This window comes from Coffea eugenioides, chromosome 8 (genome assembly GCF_003713205.1).
Source record: "Coffea eugenioides isolate CCC68of chromosome 8, Ceug_1.0, whole genome shotgun sequence".
NCBI lineage: Eukaryota > Viridiplantae > Streptophyta > Magnoliopsida > Gentianales > Rubiaceae > Coffea > Coffea eugenioides.
In genome coordinates, this window is record NC_040042.1 from 46,922,670 (window position 1) to 46,940,201 (window position 17,532).

General features: G+C 40.6%; 3 protein-coding genes across 4 annotated transcripts; 1 reads left to right on the forward strand and 2 right to left on the reverse strand.

Annotated features, from left to right (window-relative positions):
- Positions 1-1,404: 1,404 nt before the first annotated feature.
- On the forward strand, positions 1,405-6,659 carry LOC113779767 (protein NLP6-like). 2 transcript variants are annotated; one of them, XM_027325480.1, is made up of 6 exons: positions 1,405-1,917; positions 2,628-3,199; positions 4,039-4,086; positions 4,177-5,110; positions 5,274-6,080; positions 6,181-6,268. In XM_027325480.1, exons 1-6 carry the CDS (start codon positions 1,608-1,610, stop codon positions 6,183-6,185), a joined length of 2,676 nt encoding a protein of 891 aa, XP_027181281.1. In that variant the 5' UTR covers positions 1,405-1,607; the 3' UTR covers positions 6,186-6,268. The 2 variants fall into 2 exon arrangements, with proteins under 2 accessions (XP_027181281.1, XP_027181280.1); XM_027325479.1 differs by having other exon boundaries at positions 5,274-6,659.
- Positions 6,660-7,164: 505 nt separating this feature from the next.
- On the reverse strand, positions 7,165-9,486 carry LOC113780916 (bidirectional sugar transporter SWEET7). Its single transcript, XM_027326700.1, has 5 exons — positions 9,444-9,486; positions 9,188-9,224; positions 8,310-8,688; positions 7,687-7,806; positions 7,165-7,374 (listed from the first exon to the last, which is right to left on the reverse strand). Exons 1-5 carry the CDS (start codon positions 9,484-9,486, stop codon positions 7,165-7,167), a joined length of 789 nt encoding a protein of 262 aa, XP_027182501.1.
- Positions 9,487-12,689: 3,203 nt separating this feature from the next.
- LOC113779361 (protein KINESIN LIGHT CHAIN-RELATED 1) lies at positions 12,690-16,719 on the reverse strand. Its single transcript, XM_027324927.1, has 3 exons — positions 15,744-16,719; positions 13,916-14,824; positions 12,690-13,171 (listed from the first exon to the last, which is right to left on the reverse strand). The coding sequence occupies exons 1-3, from the start codon at positions 16,415-16,417 to the stop codon at positions 12,937-12,939; spliced, it is 1,818 nt and encodes a 605-aa protein (XP_027180728.1). The 5' UTR covers positions 16,418-16,719; the 3' UTR covers positions 12,690-12,936.
- Between the last annotated feature and the right edge of the window lie 813 nt (positions 16,720-17,532).

The following is a 17,532-nucleotide window of genomic DNA, read 5'->3' on the forward strand; positions in this document are numbered from 1 at the left end:
CAGAGCACTAGAAAATTCAGATAGTTTGTTTAATAGAAAAAGTTTTTATTGGGCATTGCAGATAGTTAAACTACATGACAGCGCAGATCCAACTAATGAAGGCTTAATTGGCTGCCTAAGACTGACAATTATCTGCTATTGCCAAAAAAAAAAAAAAAGCATTAGCGCTGGCCACTAAAGGACAGCTAAAAGCAGATTTTGATATAAAACTAAGTGGAGTAATAAATATATATATTTAAGAGAGACGCAGACAAGAAGAGGTTCATGAATCATCCAGATAACTACACATTTTTTTTCCCGCCCACTTCATCCCATGCAGTAAAATCAGTCAGATTTTTAACAGTAAAGAACAAAAGGAAGGTGCCCGTGACGCAAAATCTAACCTGCCAGAAGAACAGGAAGGATTCTTCTCAGAATTCAGAAACCGCCCTTGTATTTTTTATCTCTCTATTACCCTTTATACTGTGGAGCGTCTCCATCAGACCAACATATTTTTACAATAGTGAAAGTCCATGAGATGGCAGTAGCAGCAGTATAATTTTAAAGGTCAGGATAGAACTCCCAAAGAATAATGAGAATCCGAACTCAAATTGGAAAGAGGCAAATTCTTTTATCAAAAAAAGTCAAACCAAGAATAAAGTAAAAGCATTTCAACATGATGGTCGAATTTTTCTGCGCAAAACAGTTTTTACTTCTTCCGAAATTGAACAATCCGCCTCCTAACCAGTAACCAACCACTGTGCTTCCACTTCCATAATACTCCAAGCAAGAAAACCAACCCATTCATTGATAACAAAAAAACAAAAAAAAAGAGGACGATGACGGTTCGAATGTGGCTACGCTGCACTGCGTCACACAGGATCCTCAGTGCCACTTCTATATTTATGTCAAGTGTTCTGTTTATTTAATTTATCATGCGCTATTTATTTAAATTTCTTCTATCATCACGTGATAAGTGAGATTGACACTGAATTTGACACCGAATAGTGACATAGGGGATCCCAACTGACGCTGTATACAACAAAGTCCAAAACAACAAATCTTCACCTCCTTTGTTTAAAAAAAAAAAAAAAAATCTGAGAAACAGTAGTAGTAGTAGCAGAAGTTTTGGTTGATTTTTTCTTCTTTTTTTGATTATATATATATATATATATATGTGAATGTCAATCCAAGAATAATACCACCATCTTCCTTCATTCATCCTTGACGATTGATTTCAAGTCTTCTCGGGACAAAATTCTTTCTTCCAACACCCCCCAGCATTTGCATTTTGCACAACAGGAAGCCAGGGAGGGATCACTACTATTTTATTCACAAATTGCCAGTAGTCCCCCACACCATATAGGCAAATACACAACTGTTTTGTTTTAGTATTGGATTCCAATATTCCAAATGGACTCAACCCCGGTCACTCCTACTACAACCCCGGTCACCACAACACCTCCCTCCCAATTTTACCGTCACTTCTCCTCATCCCATCTTCCCACTTCCTCTCCGTCCCTCTCTCTCCTTCCCCTTCCCCTTCCCCTTCCCCTTCCCTTCTCTGCCTGTAATCGCCCGGGAAGAAACAAAAAAGAACATTTAAGTTAAAGGACAAAAAAGGAGAAATGGGTGAGCCAGAAGAACCAGATAAGAATATTGCCCGGCACAAGAAGTCGGAGGGGCTTTTGACTTCCCCTGCTCAGCCGCCCGACAGAGATTCTTTAATCATGGATCTTGATCTCGATTTTGATGCTTGCTGGTCCTTTGATAACTTCTTCTCAGCTGTCGCTTCCTCCTCTGCTTCCCCGTTTCTACTCTCCACTTCCGACCACCCTTCTTCTCCCCTCTGGGCCTTTTCAGATGGCAGTAATAATAATGAGGATAAAGCACCCGTGAATACAGCTCCCCTTTCTGACTTCTCCAAAATCCTCCCTTGTAAGCTTCACTTCTCAGCTCTTGATTGTTACCTGTGTGTAGTATATATACTGGTTTAATTTTCAGTTGTCCAAGCTGATATGTCTCCTGGGTTCCCATGACTCTGCTTCAATTTCACTACTTTTCTTCCCATCCCCCTGATTTGTTTTAGCACTGAAACGAAGGGAGAAAGAAAAGCGTTGTCTTTTTCCTTTTTCTTCTCCTGTTTGAGCTAGATGGAGAAAGTGATCGCTTTTATAGGGTATCCAAGTCCATGAAGTTTTTTGACGTGTTTTCAGATAAATTTAGTTACATTTTAGTTAAGCTATTACTTCTTCTGAATAAACATTTAATAGGGAAATTAAGAAAAAAAAAATCAGACATTTTCGACAATTTTGAGCTGTTCTCTGGGTAAACCGTGCTTGTGATTGTGAGTGAGGCTGGACCCTTTCTGTTTCCTCGTCCTTTGTTTCTGCATTTTTATTTCTTCCAATGGCACTCATATCTATGATTGGATGTTGGTCCTTTTGTGAAAGAATCGTGTTTCCAACTTAAAAGCCAATTGGCACTGACGGGAGTGGTTCAAAATCTTTAACAATATTCTTTGGAAATTGATGTGGTAGAAGCCTTTGTGTTGTTGAGAATGTTGGCGTCATTGATTTATTGGTTCCAGTCTTTTGGAACAGTATCTTTTGTGAAAGATTTGATTTGGGTATAGTAAATGGACACAGGTAATACTGATTTGATAACAGAAAACATATGCGGGAATGCTGATAAAAGAAAGCCGCCTTCATCAACTTTGGAATTGACTCCATTGGATTATCCAGATGGTTATTGTACAATAAAGGAGAAAATGACGCAGGCTCTCAGATTCCTCAAAGATTCGACTGAACAGCATGTCTTGGCGCAGGTCTGGGTGCCTGTGAAGAATGGTGGTCGCTGTGTACTCACAACTTCAGGACAGCCATTTGTTCTTGACCCGAAGACTAATGGGCTTTACCAGTATAGGATGGTCTCTGCAATGTATATGTTTTCAGTTGACGGGGAGACTGATGGAGATCTTGGATTGCCTGGTCGCGTATTCCGGCAAAAATTGCCAGAATGGACCCCAAATGTGCAGTATTATTCAAGCAAAGAGTATACACGCCTTGACCATGCTCTTCATTATAATGTTCGAGGGACTTTGGCCCTGCCAGTATTTGAGCCTTCTGGTCAAAACTGTGTTGGTGTACTCGAGCTCATAATGACCTCCCAGAAGATTAATTATGCTCCTGAGGTTGATAAAGTATGCAAAGCACTTGAGGTTGGTTCTGCAAACCTCCCAAACTCAGATATAAAGCATCTCAGTATTCGTTCATTACCGAGCACAGAATGTTTTAAAAAACTTGTTTTCAGTCACTTGTCTGCTTAGTTATTAATTTTTCAAATTTGTAATTTGTTCTGTTGATCTAGCCCAGTCAGACTTATTGACCACAGTTTTGGTTGTTTTATGTTGGGTGAAAATGTCATTTTGCTTTGGATAAGCCCTGCTTCATTATTTCTCAAACCTAGTGCTTGGTTACTTTTGTGAACCATTTGCAGAGCATTCCTGTATGATAGTTATTAATATGGTGCTGGCAAGTAATAGGTTGATGTTGCATGCAGAGATCCTCTGTGCTCCTCCTGCAACATATTCTTTGAGATGCATTTTGTTCATTAACTACTGAAGTGTTAATTCAAATAAATCTCTTGTTTGGATGTTTGAGATAACTATTGTTATGCTTTGTGATTCAAGATATGTGGTATTTCTGACAATATAATTATGTTTTGATTATGATACGTCCAGACTTTATGTCCCAAAAATGAACTAACATGATCTTGCTTGAGTTGAATTACCTCTCAAAAGCTGTTGCTGGAATTTTCTGCTTCTAATTGGACATTTCTCCATGATCTGTGACTTCATCTCATTCTCCAAAGTATTTTGTCACTTCTAGCTGTTCTGCTTTCACTAACATGGCCATAAACCTTTTCTTTAGCTGTCTAGAGAGTTGAATTCTTGTTCATTTGGCCCAGGGTTAAGGTTACTACAGCTACAGACTCTGTATTGGTCATGTCATTGGTGTTTTGAGGTTCGTATGGTAAACACTTTCATTTTTTCTGCAGGCTGTTAACTTGAAAAGTTCGGAGGTACTGGATCAACCAATCATACAGGTAAGAGCATCTGTAAAGTTGAAGATCTTAGAACCAGTAATTACTTTTTGGTTTGTTGACAAATACCTAGTCAGTAATCTTTTAAACCAGGTATGCAATGAGGATCGGCAAAATGCGCTGACTGAAATATTGGGGATACTAACGGAGATATGTGAGACTCACAAATTACCTTTAGCTCAGACATGGGTTCCGTGCAGGCATCGGAGTGTCCTAGCAAATGGTGGGGGTTTAAGGAAGACCTGCAGTAGTTTTGATGGAAGTTGCATGGGACAAATCTGCATGTCGACGACTGACGTAGCATTTTATGTGGTGGATGCTCATATATGGGGTTTCCGTGAGGCCTGTGCCGAGCACCACTTGCAGAAGGGGCAGGGTGTTGCTGGGAGGGCATTTGCTTCCCACAACCTGTGCTTTTGCGAAGATGTCACTCTATTTTGCAAAACTGAGTACCCTTTGGTGCATTACGCACGCATGTTTGGTTTAAATAGTTGCTTTGCTATCTGCTTACGAAGCACTCACACTGGAGATGATGATTATGTCCTAGAGTTTTTTCTGCCACCTAGCATCAGAGACCATACAGGGCAAAGGGCTTTGTTGGATTCACTCTTAGTGACAATGAAACAGCATCTAGGGAGTCTTAGAATTGCTTCTGGAAATGAACTTCAACAGGATTGGAGATCCGTTGACATTGTTAAATCATTGGTGGGTGAGAAGCTTGATTCAAGACCTAAACTATTTCAAGCATCAAAACCTGCAACAACATCTACCGCCTTAACTGTTCCAGAGATGCTGCAGCTTGATTCCATCGAATTGCAGCGACCAACATTGGGTGACAATTGTGCAAATGATGTGGCACATGGGAGTGGTGCAGCTCGAGTCCAGAATGCTGTGTCTATTGCTGAGAATAAAGACACGGGCAAGAAAACAGAGAGGAAACGTGGGAAGGCAGAGAAAACAATTAGCTTAGACGTTCTGCAACAATATTTTGCTGGTAGTCTTAAGGATGCAGCAAAGAGTCTTGGTGGTAAGTTAATTCAGTCTTAACTTTCTGTTGCCCACAGTGCCCAGTAGAAATTTCTTCCCTCTTCCACGAACGTTTTTTCCTGACACTTTGAGTTCCTGCAGGAAGCTGAATTAAATTTGCTGCTTAAAAATGAATTGCTGACATCAATATTAACTTTTTGCAGTGTGCCCCACTACAATGAAGCGCATATGTAGGCAGCATGGCATTTCTAGGTGGCCATCTCGCAAGATAAACAAAGTAAATCGCTCTCTTTCAAAGCTTAAGCGTGTGATTGAATCTGTACAAGGTGCTGAAGGTGCATTTACTTTGACTTCTTTGGCTACATCATCACTTCCTGTTGCAGTTGGTTCCGCTTGTCGGCCATCCAGTTCGAGCGAACCTCATCAACTAGGCCATCCTGGGTCTGCACCATCTCATGATTTTCCTGGGGATAAGAATGAATCTTCTCTGCCTAATGGATTCGAGCATGATGAGAAGGCAGAAACCTCAAATGAATTGCCAGGTGGCAGAATAGGAGAAGATGGGTTTCTGCCAGGTGAAGGCTCACACAGGTCCAAAATTGGAGGTGGGTCAAGGGAGGAAAGCGCAGGGACTCCTACTTCACATGGCTCGTGCCAAGGTAGCCCCTGCATCAGAAATGGCTCCTCCCCTCTTAATGAACTGGTGGTTTCACCATCACTTGAACAGAACATGAGAGTAGGGGGCTCAGTGGGATTTACATGTCAACCAATGGGTGAAATCAATTTGTCTGCTGGCTTCTCAGCAGATGCTTTTGTGAGTGTAGAACCCCAAGAGCCATTTGGAGGGATGCTAATTGAGGATGCAGGAAGTTCACATGATCTACAAAAGCTCTGTTCAGCTGCTGAGGCCCTGTTTGATGAACGCGTGCCAGAGTACAGTTGGAACGATCCGCCATGTTCTGATGCAATCCCTAAAGAATCCACAGCAGTTGCCACTGAAAGAATGCCAGGTTTTTCAGCTAAGCTTGAGTTGAAAACCATTACGATAAAAGCAACATATAGGGAAGATATCATTAGATTTCGTCTCCCTTTGGATTCTGGTATTGACAGGTTAAAGGAGGAAATCGCCAAGAGGCTGAAGCTGGAGCTCGGAACTTTTGAAATCAAGTATCTAGATGACGATAACGAGTGGGTTCTTATAGCATGCGATGCTGACCTGCAGGAGTGTGCTGATGTTTCGATATCAGCAGCCAGCAATTTAATCAGACTCGTGGTTCATGACCTAATGCCCCTACTCGGGAGTTCCTGCGAGAGCTCGGCATAGTGCAGAGGATTGCTTAGGTGTAACATAGGTAAAGCTCCTAGAAATTCTTTCCAGTGGTAGGATATATTTCTTTTTTTTTTTTTTTAAGTGCAAGTGTAAATCTTGGTGTTGCCATGCTAGCATCTCGTAGATAATAAGAAATTTTCCCATTAGGAGAATATTTTGTCTTCTTGTTTATTACCTGTACATACAGATTACAGCTGATTGATTTGGAAATTTGGAATGTCATTGTGAACGGAAACACAAACACCCCACCTATTGGATAGACTTTCTCGTAGCAGGTGGAAATTATGATAAGATGGAGAAATCGCTAGTTAAATACTACTACTAATAAAAAGTGAAGAACCCATTTTTTATGCGGAAGCAGAATGTTTGAACAAGTCACATCCAAGCAGAAGCCAAGTTTGAACAAAGTCCTCCCTCAAAAACTTGAAAATAAGCCTAGAACCACGCCTCCTCCAAAGAAGAGAACGAAAAAAAATAAAAATAAAAAACAAGCGAAGAGACTTTGGGAGCATGTTTTGGAAGTAATGCATGACCAAGTGTGAATTGCTCAGATCAAAATCAAAAAGAAGTGTGGTCTGAGAAACTGAGAACAGACGTTGAAGCGGAGGAGGACGGTGGAAGTCAGCCAACTGTGCTAATGCTAGGCAAGGGAACGGCCACCCAATGCGTCCGTCTGCGTTTCCTAAGCTGGGCTGGGAAGTCTGCTGTGTTATTTGAGTTGACTCGTGCCATTCTGGAGATTCTCCTCCTAATGCGTCTCTTTGTCAAACATCTAGAGCCTCAGACTCAGAAGGACGTGAACCATCAATAGCAACAATGGTTGTACTTTTGGTGTGTCCATTAGCGGCCTTCTCTGTCAAGCCCACTTCTCCTTTAGCTTTCCTTTCAGCAAGCTGTCTCTTTGTTGATTTGTAGAAGGTTGCGTAGAGTATTAACTGGGCCAGCCCAAGTAGTGATCCCATCCCATTAGGAGCCTGACATTTTCAAAAAGGCAACTACTTAAAAAGAAGACAGTTAACGGCCCATGATTATTAATTCGCTTTTCTTTCTTCTTTTTTATTTTTATTTATTTTTTTAAAAAAATTTTTTCCCCCCTCTAGGCCGGAAATAGGCGGCGGAGTAAATTGAAGTTGTACCATAATGCAAAACATGCACAGACTAAGGCAGATCTTACAAATTTTGCTTTATACCTACAGCCCCCCTAATGGAATTTGGCAGGCAAATGGACTAGCATTAGTAGTTGAAGAACATGCACACAATTCAAGAGAGTTAAAAGAAGTAAATACTGCAATGAAGGGATCAAAACGGATGAGGGCATATGCCGTCCAGCTAATCCCATTGGCGAATGAAGCCAGAGACAGGAAAAAAGGCATGAACTCCACGCTCTTTGTGGTGATCACCAGTTTCTGCAGAACCAAAAGAATAACAACTATGATCAAGTTGAAGTACAGTACTTCCCAAATACGATTGATTGCATAGCAAAAGTTGACGTTTCAATTCTTGTGAGTGAGAAGTCTTTTGATCAAGTAAGTTACAGTAGGATTTAGGGTCAGGTTCGCTCTCAGGGTCCAAAAAATTCAGTATAAGTATCAAAATACAGATTTCTTTTTTAAAAAAAAAAACTGTCCTGTCCAAAACAAAGATTAGCCAGGCCCCATTTTAAGTTTTCAGAAATTGGCATATTAAAGAGAGTTCATCAAGCTAGAGGACGTCAATTTTGTCTCCCCAAAAAGGAGATGTTTGTGTTGGATTAACGTACTACAAAAATGAATCACCATAGACAAGGATAATGTAAGTAATACCGGAAGGTATGATGATCCTAATTAAACTAAAAAAATAATACTAATAATAATGAGAATGCAAATTAAAGTGCAAGCAGCAGGAGATGGATGGATGTAGAATGACGAACCATGACGGCTAATGGAGAAGCATACATCATGATGTTGCCGGCCATGCAAATACTGCCCACAATTGCAGACCGGAGCTTGGTAGTATGGGCCAAAGTAAGAACGAGGAGGGCCAGAACCGCCACGGACAAGGACTCCACCACCACTATCACCACCACCTTGAGCCTCTTCTTCGGGTCGGAGTAGGCGATGAAGAGAAGCAAGAACACCACCTCGATCACAAATCCGGTGCCGTTAATGGTGACCACTAGGGTGCTGTTTGGGTGCACCATGGGCAGCCCGTACAACACCCATAAAGCGCAGTTGATAAATGTTGCTAGGTACGGCACTGCCGAGTACTGCTCCACTGATTTCTTCTTGCATATCCGGACAAACGTTGGCCTGATCATCAAAACCAAGTTCATTAACTCAATCCTTGGAACGTGGGTTTTATGATAGAGAATATATATATATATATATAGAGAGAGAGAGAGAGAGAGAGAGAGAGATAGAGAAATGGATCGGAAGAAACAAGCAATTCCTTGTGTATTTTGAACTTGACAAAGACATTTTAGTAGTGGAACTGGAAAATAAACAAGGATAAATATTATTACTGCTGGTACTATTATTTAGTACTCCATTTAGTGTCTAGCTTCCGCATTTCAATAAACAGAGTTGAATCCAAAAATCAATTATTCGGCGGGGGGAGAACCAGAAGTTCGGCGGCAGATCGTCGAGATGGGATTAAACCTATTGTTTTCTTTTACCAGGAAAAGAGAAAAATATACTCTACTAATTATGATAAACCCCACCCCCACAAAACCCCCAACCCAAAAAACAAAAAAGAAGAAGAAGAAGCGTTCCACTAAGAAGTTTGCGGAATGGATGGAGCTTTGCTTACACCGGTGATAAGAACAAGATGAGTGCAATGACGTTTCCTGAAAGAGATGGAAGAATCAAACTCAGATAATTAGTTGCCTGAAGGGGGAAATTTTTTTGCATGTGATAAAAAAGTACGGCTAGTTGCCATGTACGGTTGCATGTGCATACATACACATATACAGAAACAAACAGGAAAGAATCTAAAATTAATTTGGCTATGGCCATCAACAAAGAAACTTACACTAGTAATTATTAATTAGCAGCGAAGAAATTACCTATAATACCAACCACAGTGCGAGCAATATCACCGGAAACCATGACTGCTAAGCAGAAACCACCAAGACACAGCGAAGAAAAAGAATGGTGGAAAGTGTGTGAGCGTGTGTGTGTGAGAGAGAGAGAGAGGGAGGGAGAAGGGATGATCCTTATGAGCAAAAGATAGAAATGGGGCAAGCTGGAGGTGGTATGTGGTAAGTAAATATATAGGCGGCGAAAATCGAAAATCGAAAATCGAAATGGGAATGAATGAATGAAATTTTATCACAAAAGCAGCAGGCAATACACTTATACACACACACACACACACACACAGAGGGGTATGACATGTATCGGTTAGTGATACTCCGAATCACACATGGAAACTTTAGAGAGATAAATGATGAGCGAGAGAGAGAGAGATGATACACATTGTGGCACTGCCTTCAAGGTCCGAGCCATCTACCCACACCCGGGGGTAGTGGGCATGCAACTAAGCTTTACCCCCCCAACCCAAAAAAAAAAAGAAAAAAGAAAAAAGAAGAGATGTAAGTAACATGCAAGAAATTTGTTGCGTTCCCTTCCCATACTCAAAAGAGCATATTCGTGTAGTTGTTACTGGTAACTGCAAGGCAGCTTTTGCCTGTAAAGATTTATTTGGCTGTTATTTTTCATTGGTTGTTACACTATCAATAAAACTCGTACCAATATTCTCTGCACCAATTAGGTCATGCATACGCTGCTGCCTACGAATCTTGCCTATCGCCCATTGATCTATTGTCCCTCTAATTTGAAGCTAACAATTCCATCCAAATCTACATAATATTAAGTCGTGAGTTAGTTGACGATCCATGATTCCTTTCCTGCATGAAAAAAGTTTCTTCTCGTCCATTGTCATTAATTACTGGCTATCTTCTTTGGGTGGAAATGGAATAGAGGAAGAGGAGGGAGGGGGAGCGTCGTGGTGCTGCCGCTGCCTGCGCACTGGGACTAGATGAGATGATCGTATGACTGGTTGGTCATTGTTAGAACGTGATGAAAAAGTAAGACGAAAGACATACATTTCTTGCTTGCTTCTCCTTAATTAGCTATATATACACACACATATATATATATACATAGCTATGTATAAATGTATAACTTGGGCTACCTACATTGTTAACATTCATCGTTGGTCATTATGGAGGAGCTCCATTAATTCAATAATTAGGAATGGACCCTCCTAGCTAGCTAGCAGCCTAAAACATGGTTGGTGGGTAATTAGCGCTAAACGTTACTAATAAACATGACCTCACCTAGTGATGTCAAGGTAGATAAAATCAGATTTCTGTCAACTGTTTTTCCTGTACGAGGACATACTTGTCTTGTTAAGGAACTGATCATCGTCCCCAGATATTGAATTCTGAAAAGGACTCTCATTATTGCTACTGCCAAATCTTGGCCATTAATTTTAGCAAAAAACATGGATAATAATAATACATTTTGAGTTGAATTCCTGTCACCCTCCCTTCCATTGCCAAATATCTGATCAGGACATGCAACCCGATAGATCCATATGCTTCAAAGATACACAGCACGATCCATCCATCCATCCACAGCAACTAGTCCCTTCGATCTTTTTTTTTTGTTCTTTAACATAGTGTATAACATCCTTTTGATAAGTGAGAACCACACAAGAAAGTGAGCAAGTGTTTTTAAGGAGCAGTCTGCTCGTCTCATTAAAACTCTGATACCCTTTACAAGGCTCTTTTGGCATTAAAAAAGAAAAATAACCGTCATTTTAATCAGAAACAAGATAAGAAAAGAATCCATTATCCTAATCTTGATTTTATTTTTTTTGGGCAGTTGCCATCACAACAACCTGCACACCATCTGAGGAACAGGAACTGATCTGCGTGCAGATAGGAAATCCCATGATTCAGTAACTCAGTACCATCCCTGGAGTATTGTGTGTGTACAAAGAGGACTTTAATGAGTGCGAGGACGAATTTGCAGCTTTGAATCACGGACAAAATTACTTCTTCGTCGCAGTCGTAGAGAAAATTTTAACCGCGCATCCTGTTCAAGGCAGCTGTTCTTATTCGCCATCGATATTATTGTATCTGTAGAAAAGAGGAAACGTCTATTCACGGATAAAAGGATGGTACCATATGACATGGGAAATTGGGAATTGAGTTTCATCCCACCCCTCCATCGACACATATGCAAGCTTTCACAGTTCACTTCACGCCAAAGCACGTACGACTCAATCTCGTGCGCTTTGGGAAACTCGTGGCAACGTGTAATACTACCAAGTATAGATCATCTCTGTATTGACGTTCATAAGCCACATCTGCTGCTGTTATTTCCTGGTTTGGCTTTGGCAAGCGAGCAGAGGGATGGTAAGGCCTGGAAAGTGCAAAGGAGAAAGAGGGTTGCATCTGGATTCTGGCCGGTATCTTCTTTTACTTTTGCTGCCTGCCTCCCTTTACGAAAAAACTGGTGCATGTGATGGTATATAATCATGCACGAATTTGACCTTTGTCCTGCATTAAAAGACAAAAAGAAAATTAAAAACGAAAACAGAAAGAGAAACCCTGACACGACTTTCTCTTTCAGGGAACTTGTTCCTGAAAAGGCTGAAAATATCATGCAGTTGCGAAATCCAGAGCTTAAAACTTCTCCGGCCCTAGTGTCTCCTGCCGATAAGCAGTTAAAAGAGGCCCAAGCAACTAAAACCCCTGTCCGGCTTACAATTCTCGTGCCCATTGCTCTCCAGAGGTGGTGGGGATGAGGCTTACCAATTCCTCCTAAATGCTGACGCGGGATGGAAATGCGTCCCGTTACTATTGCTACAGATCCGAGGCATTTACCCTTTGGACCAATTGAAAATGTTTTTATGTATGATTCGTGAGGCGTCCCTCTTGCCAAACTAAAATGACCAAGAACCAGTATGAACCCACCCACATCGTGGACGAATCTGAGAGTATACATGATTGTAGCATTAAAAGGAGAAGTTTTGAGTCTTTTTGCCACTGAAATGCAGATGGAAGCTTCATTGAATTGGAACTCACATCACGACTGAAAGACTTCACTTCTTCAAGCCTAAAGCCACATACTATACACGTACCTACTGGACCTAACCACGTACAAATTTGTTACAGAGCCTTGATCTAAAGTCCATAGCATTATAAGGCGTGCAATTATATATAGAGAACCAGCCACATCTATAAATTTACGGAGTCAAAAGGGTTATTAGCAGATTTAAAATAAACAGACGCAAAATAGAATGGAAAAGACCAAACTAAAAATAAATTTCCATCCACGCTCAGCATACCAAAGAGATAAGAAACTGAACAGAATTAAAACCAGTGGCAATTCAGAGGCCGGGGGGCAAGGGGGTGGGAGTTAATAAAAAAAAAGAAAAAGGGAAGCCTCACCAAATCATAAAAGAACTCTATACACGATTCCTATGTTACAAGATAGGCATGTGTGAGATATCAGACGGAATAGAAGAGGCAAAAAAATGCATTATCAACTTCTAAACCCAAAGGGGGACCATTTCTTCGATGTCTCTTTCCTCGTCCTTTTAGCGTTGGGGTCAATCAGATTTTCAAGCGATTTGGCCTTTTTGTTTCGGGACCTGCCTGCTTCTTTCAAAAGCTCAGCTAGCCGCTTCTTTTCATCATCAAAATCAGGATTTGCTGTGCCAAGTTTCTCTTCTCTCAATTTCAGAACATACTCAAGGATCTCAATTGCATCTTCAACTCTGCAAGTTTCAGAAAAAATTATTAGAGAAGCCCTACGATGAAAACCCAGAATGTAGGTAAGTTCGGGCCAAACAGATGCAAGGAGGAGTTCAGCAGTTTCTAGTACTAGTTACTAATTCTACAATTATCCACATGGATAGCTGGCAAATGACTTAATGCACCAGTTACGCATTTAATGATCCTAAATCTTGGCAGGGATTAGTTGATGTTTTAAGCAGAAGCAAAAAGAAACAAGACCAAATCCAGAATTTCAGAATTGAAGTATTAAATTGGGTCACAAGTTATCTTACAGAGAATGGGTGCACTTTTACATCAGATGTATAATCAGCCTTCCACTATACAAGTCTAATTGAAGAACTGAGTGCACATAAAGCTCCAGAAGCAGAAATTTTTCTCATGCTGCAATTTGGGTATATTATAAATTAGCAATTCATATGCAAAAGTGATTCATTTCATTGGACAAATCCCATAGCTACTGCCTACATCAAATCCTGGATAGAGAAGCATTTTATATCCACCCAATTCAGAACCCGAGCGTCATCCCATTGTCAATAGCTAATCACCTATCCCAACAACAAACAACCTTGTTTCGATAATCCTGTACCAAGAGCAATTGGCTATAAAGGCAGTAATATGAACCTAGGTCATAGCGCCAAGCATAATATGATTCATTTTTAACAGAAATTTGATACAAGACATCATAAAAAAGAATATCTTTCAAAAACTTGAAAACAAAATATTACCTTCCCATAGCATCATAAGTTGCTGCAAGATTGCTATAGACACCAAGCGTATCTTGATGACAGGGGCCGACCTCCTGTTCAAGTATCTCCCTTGCTTCTTCAAACAACTCAGCAGCCTCATCAATTCTAAACAACTGTACACAAGCCAAACCCATTTGGTTTAAGACCACACCAAAGAAGGCCGATTTCCTCTCACCACTGCCTCTTAGTTTTACTACAGCACTCTCAAAAGAGCTCCGAGCTTCTTCATATCGTCCAATCATGTATAACATTACACCCATCCGTGCTTCTATTCCAGCAATTGTACTTTGCTGCCCCGGTTTGTCCTCCAGTAATTTCATTGCCTTCTGCAATAATTTTAGTGCTTCCTCAGGTTCATTGAATAATTCGTAAATGGCAGAAACTTCTGTCATCCCACTTGCAATCTCTTCTGCAGTGGTACCTGGAACAGGTTTTCCATATATTCTAAGAGCATTCTCACAATAGGACCTGGACTCCCGCAATTTCCCAGTCTTGTAGTATAAATCAGCTAGCCTCACAAAAACAGAGGCAACTAAGGGGTGGTTGTCACCCTTGGATGACTTGAAGACAGTTAGTGCCTTCTGGTAGGAGAAGACAGCCTCATCAAACCGAGATAGGGACAAGTAGATGTTGCCAATGCTAACATCAATAGCTGCAACCTCATTTTCTTGTCCATTGGCAATCATTGCCATGCTAGCAAGTACAAGATGTTCAAGAGCTGCTTCATAATCTCCTTTAGCCTCACATATGAGAGCCATCAACCGACGATCAGCAGCCTCTTCTAGAGAAGCAGGTGGACTGTGCACCCGGTGAATTTCAAGGGTTTTCTTGCACAAATTCTCGGCTTCATCGAATTGCATTGCTTGAACATAGGCCTCAGCTAAATACCTGTGCTAATCGAAAATATATAGCACCAGCAAAACATATCTCATCTCCATGAATAAAATAAATAAACAAAAGTTATTTATGATGCACAAAAGTTAATTGTTATACACGTAAGGGTTAGTGGAAAGACATAGAGTGCATTAATGACAAATAATTGACCATAAGGAAATATCATTTAGGGTATATAACTTATAGCGGTGCAATTAATCACGTTTTATTGATTGAACATAGAAGAAAAAATATTTTTCCTTGTTTCCAGATATTTCATAATCCCCGTTCTTCAAAGTTTTGGTAGTGCACATTCTTTTTCTTTCTTTTACTTTCAATCGAAGTTTCCCGGTTGCGAGTGACAAAAAAAGAGACACGATGGTTTTGGAACTTCAAGTTAGGTAAACAAACCTCTTTTAATAACGTGTCCTTGTACAAGCACACTCTCATATCCAACATTACCAAAATGCTATATTCTCAACCACCAAAAATGTACTAAAACTAGAAGGTTCAGCAATGGGACAAGGTTTATTTTATACCGATGAAAACACAGTACCCAATCTTACCAAATTCCAATTGTCAGCCGAGAATAAATTTGCTCTTCAGCGATCAAGTCAAATTAGTCCACTCTGGCTCCAAAGAATGCCAGATATTCCGAATTGCAAAAAATAAAAAAATACACCCAGAAACTTCAAAACTTCCTTTCTAAGAGGTTAAAAATCAATGTCCGTGGCAGGTTCCTAAATTTTCTCAACAATCATCGATTCAGAGCAAAATAAAATTCCCAAAACATTGTCATAATCTTTCAGCATTTCACATTTACTGTGATCGAATGCAATAATACTCAACAGATAAAATACAACATAATTAGTAATCACATTGCAATAATAACTAGCAGGAGTTGGTACATGAATTCTTTTAAGAAAAAAATTACCGGCAAGTCTCAGCAACTCTGGGATCCGTTTCTCCTAGTGCTTCCATTTGAATTTTCAAGCCTTCCTTATAACAGTCAATCGAGCGATCCAGTTGTCCGAGCATCGAATGCGTGTCTCCCAGCTGCATATACCCAGAGAACGCCGCCAGGGAATGATCTGCACCTCTACTGGCCTCCGGAACTCTAATAGCTCTCTCCAGAACCGGAATCGCCTCCTCAAACTTCCCTAAGCTGCAATAGATCGCCGCCACGACATGCAAGCTCATGGCCAGATCCAAACTGGGCTCGCCGCCAACCGCGCACTTCTCGAACGACTTGGCAGCTCGCAAGGCGTAGTCCAAGGCCTTGGTCGGACCTTCACCGGAAGCAATCGTGTCGCGAGCGAGCTTCAACAGAAACGGACCGAGATCCGGATTATCAAGTGAAGTCTCGTCTATGACAGTCTTTTCCGGCGGCGATTTCTTCTTTCCGGAGCTCCGATCCGGAGACGGCTTAGCTCGCGAAGTAGAGGGGGAGGGGGAGGGAGGTCTGCGTTGGGCCGGAGTGTTGGTCTTGACACTTCCTGGTTCGGATCTCTCTGGGACGGGTCGGGTCTGTCCGTTGCTATCCTGGGGTACCATGATTCTTAGAGGCGGAGCTTCCGGTGGCGTTTTTACCGATACTAACCCCGGCATTGTAAAAATTGTCCAGCAAAAATGTGAACAATTATTAGAGAAACTAACCGGCTGCGGTTTATTGACAATGGGTGTTTATGTAGTGGGAGAGTAACGAAGAAGGAAGGGGATTAGAGTGAATAAAAATGGATTAGGAGTTAATTAAATGGCATTAAAAGTAAGGATGGGGGATTGAAACGGGCTACCATTTTGTTTTTGTTGGTTGCGACTGAGAACTGAGAAGAGAGAGAGAAAGCGGTGGTGACTGGCGAGCGAGGAAAGGATCAGAGAAAGGAAAGAAGGAAGGAAGGAATAATAATTATGTATGCAGTGGATTGGGGTGGATTAAGAGGCGTCCAGGTAAAGTGCGGCCCGGTGGTGAGAATGGGGTCTATTGTCTTGATGACATGGTTGGAGCAGCCAGTTAGGTGGTGACAGACTGATTGTAGTCAGGACAATTTTTTCTTTTATTTGGTAAACAGGACAATTCTTTGATTATAATTGGAGAAATCTCCCTTGTGTTTGCAAAATTAACAGAGGCCAACCCAATTATAGTCGTATATTAGCCAACGGCATGTTAAAAAAAAATGGAAGTGCAGTATTCCAAAACTAGGTCAAAGCAGCCTCTTCTTTATTTTCGGGTAATTTGATGTTTAAATACTCAATTGAAGGATGATAATAACAAATTCTAGTATTGTCTAAAAAATTAAATTTCACTCATTCATATTTGTTGCTTTTTAAGTCCATTAAATGTCTTTTAATTTTGTATTATAATGCTTATTGCACCACCATGACACCAATTATGTGACAAATTCTCTAATTTTTTGAAAGTTTGGCTGTCAACAGTAACAAAATAACTTTAATTCTTGACCTAGTAAAGTCTACTGATTTGTTCTAGTTAGCCATTCTCCAAACGTCATTCACCTATTAAACACGACACCTCTTTAAAAAAACAAAAAAATGCTTTTTGATTTTTTCTCTTATCATCTTCTATCTATCCTATGTCTAGGCATTCCTCCTTGTATCTTAAATATGGCCCAACTGCTTGCTTCTTTAGTAGAGAGAAGTGAGTTATATATATATATATATATCATTTGTCTATTTTTTTCGTTTTTAATCAACAAGTTAAATACAGT